Below are 2,500 nucleotides of genomic sequence, written 5' to 3'. Positions count from 1 at the left end.
TTTTATATTTATTCTCGATCATTATTCTTATCCTTAATTCCTTTTTATATTTTTTCCCGATTTTAAATATTTCTTCGCCTCTCCTAAAGACATATTCCCCCTTAATTTACATTATTCTTATATTCATTTATTATTTAGAGGAAAATGTCTTTGACGGTTTTGTCTTCATCATAAAATCATTATTATTGTTTATTATTATTGCTATTATTTATTATTTATTATTATTATTATTTATTTATTAAGTTTATTATTATTATTATTATTATTGTTTATTATTATTGCTCTCTGAAGGCTGCGTCTAACCACTATTAGTAATTTTGCTTTTGTTTCCATTATTGATTCTTAAATCATTATTGTCGTTGATATGTTTGTTGTTATGATTATCATGGATGTTATTATATTTTCTTTTATTATTTTATTATTATTATTATTGTTATTATTATTATTATTATTATTATTATTATTATTATTATTGTTATTATTATTATTATTATTGTTATTATTATTATTGTTATTATTATTATTATTATTATTGTTATTATTATTATTATTATTGTTATTATTATTATTATTATTGTTATTATTATTATTATTATTATTATTATTATTATTGTTATTATTATTATTATTATTATTATTATTATTATTATTATTATTATTATTGTTATTATTATTATTGTTATTATTATTATTATTATTATTATTATTATTATTATTATTATTATTATTATTATTATTATTATTGTTATTATTATTATTATTATTATTATTATTACTATTATTACTATTATTATTATTGTTTATTATTATCTACTGTTATTATCATTTCCGTCATTATTATTACAATTATTATTATTATTATTATTATTATTATTATTATTGTTATTATTATTATTATCATTCGCTTTTTATTATGTTGTTAATGGTGTTGCTGTTATTATTGAGGTGATTATTATTTTTTTATTATCATTGGTGTGTTATTATTTTTATTGTTATTATAATTTTTAGATTGTTCTTGCTATTATTATCATTATGACAATGATGATGATGATGATATTATGATAATGATAATGATTATCATTATTATCATGTTGTTATTATTATCATTACTATTATCATCCTTATTATTACTATTGTTAGTATCGTTATTATCATGACTATTATTACTGATATTACTATTATTATTATTATCATTATTATTCTATTATTATTATTATTATTATTATTATTATTATTATCATTATTATTATTATTGCCATTTTACTATCATTATTATCATTATCATCACTATTCCTATTTTTGTTTTCTTACAGTAGTTATCATCGTAATTAATTAATAATTAATAATTTTAAATCTCCGTGATTTAAATAGTAACCAATGAAGGTAATTTTGGTGCTTTCGTCCCGTGCTTTCGAACCAGCTGATCAAACCCATGTAAATACACTTCATTTCCATTCATTATGCAACCTCGCAACATTGCAAAACTCTGGTGTATGTTGACTGAAAAAAAATATTTACATTAAAAAAAAAAAAAATCATTTAGGAAGGGGAGAGATATTCGCTAGACTGTTAAGCGGCCGCCAAGGCTATCCTCTGCTTGTTGGCTTTGCTTGGGCTGCTTGAGGGCTCTGCTTGCTTTGCCCCGAACGGCAGGTGCTTGCAAGGAATGCCAACACAAACAAAGTGGAAGCAGGGAGCAGGAAGCAGGAAACAGGAAGCAGAGTGCAAGCAGGGTGCAAGCAGAGTACAAGCAGAGGGCAAGCAGACAACAAGCAGGGAGCAAGCAGAGAGGAAACAGAGAGCAAGCAGACAACAAGCAGGGAGCAAGCAGACAACAAGCAGGGAGCAAGCAGAGGGCAAGCAGAGAGCAAGCTGAGTGCAAGCAGACTGCAAGCAGAGTGCAAGCAGCGTGCAAGCAGTGTATCCCAGGACAGAATAATCTAAAAGAAAGCAGAGTGCAAGCAGAGAGCAAGCAGGGAGCAAGCAGAGAGCAAGCAGAGTGCAAGCGGCGTGCAAGCAGTGTATCCCAGGACAGAATAATCAGAGAGCAGACAGCAGGGCGCAAGCAGAATACACATCAGAAAGCGGAGAGCAAGTCAGGAAGCAGGGCGCAAGCAGGGCGCAAGCAGGGATTATAATGCAAGCAGCGGGATTACTATCTGATCGTGGAAACTTGTTGGGGATTATGTTGTTATTATTATCATCGTCATTATTATTACTAGTGTTGTTATTTTTATTATTATTATTATTATTATTATTATTATTATTATTATTATTATTATTATTATTATTATTATTATTATTATTATTATTATTATTATTATTACTATTGTTGTTGTTATTATTATTATTATTATTATTATTATTATTATTATTGTTATTATTATTGTTATTATTATTATTATTATTATTATTATTATTATTATTGTTATTATTTTTATTATCATTATTATTATTATTGTAGTTATCTTATTCATATTCATATTATTCATATTGATAT

The 2,500-nt window shown here is 24.9% G+C and overlaps 1 protein-coding gene across 1 annotated transcript in view; it reads left to right on the top strand.

The window, feature by feature from the left end:
• Positions 1-1,377: 1,377 nt before the first annotated feature.
• The window catches only part of DAAM (disheveled-associated activator of morphogenesis-like protein), a 135,367-nt gene continuing 134,244 nt past the window's right edge, over positions 1,378-2,500 (top strand). The window contains exons 1-2 of the mRNA XM_070115147.1: positions 1,378-1,383; positions 1,654-1,920. Of these exons, the coding sequence (XP_069971248.1) occupies positions 1,378-1,383; positions 1,654-1,920 (273 nt within the window). The remainder of the gene's footprint in view (positions 1,384-1,653; positions 1,921-2,500) is intronic.

This window comes from Penaeus vannamei, chromosome 37, assembly GCF_042767895.1.
Source record: "Penaeus vannamei isolate JL-2024 chromosome 37, ASM4276789v1, whole genome shotgun sequence".
NCBI classification, from domain to species: Eukaryota; Metazoa; Arthropoda; class Malacostraca; order Decapoda; family Penaeidae; genus Penaeus; species Penaeus vannamei.
Note: the sequence above shows the minus strand (reverse complement) of the source record. Positions and strands in the feature narration are given on the sequence as shown.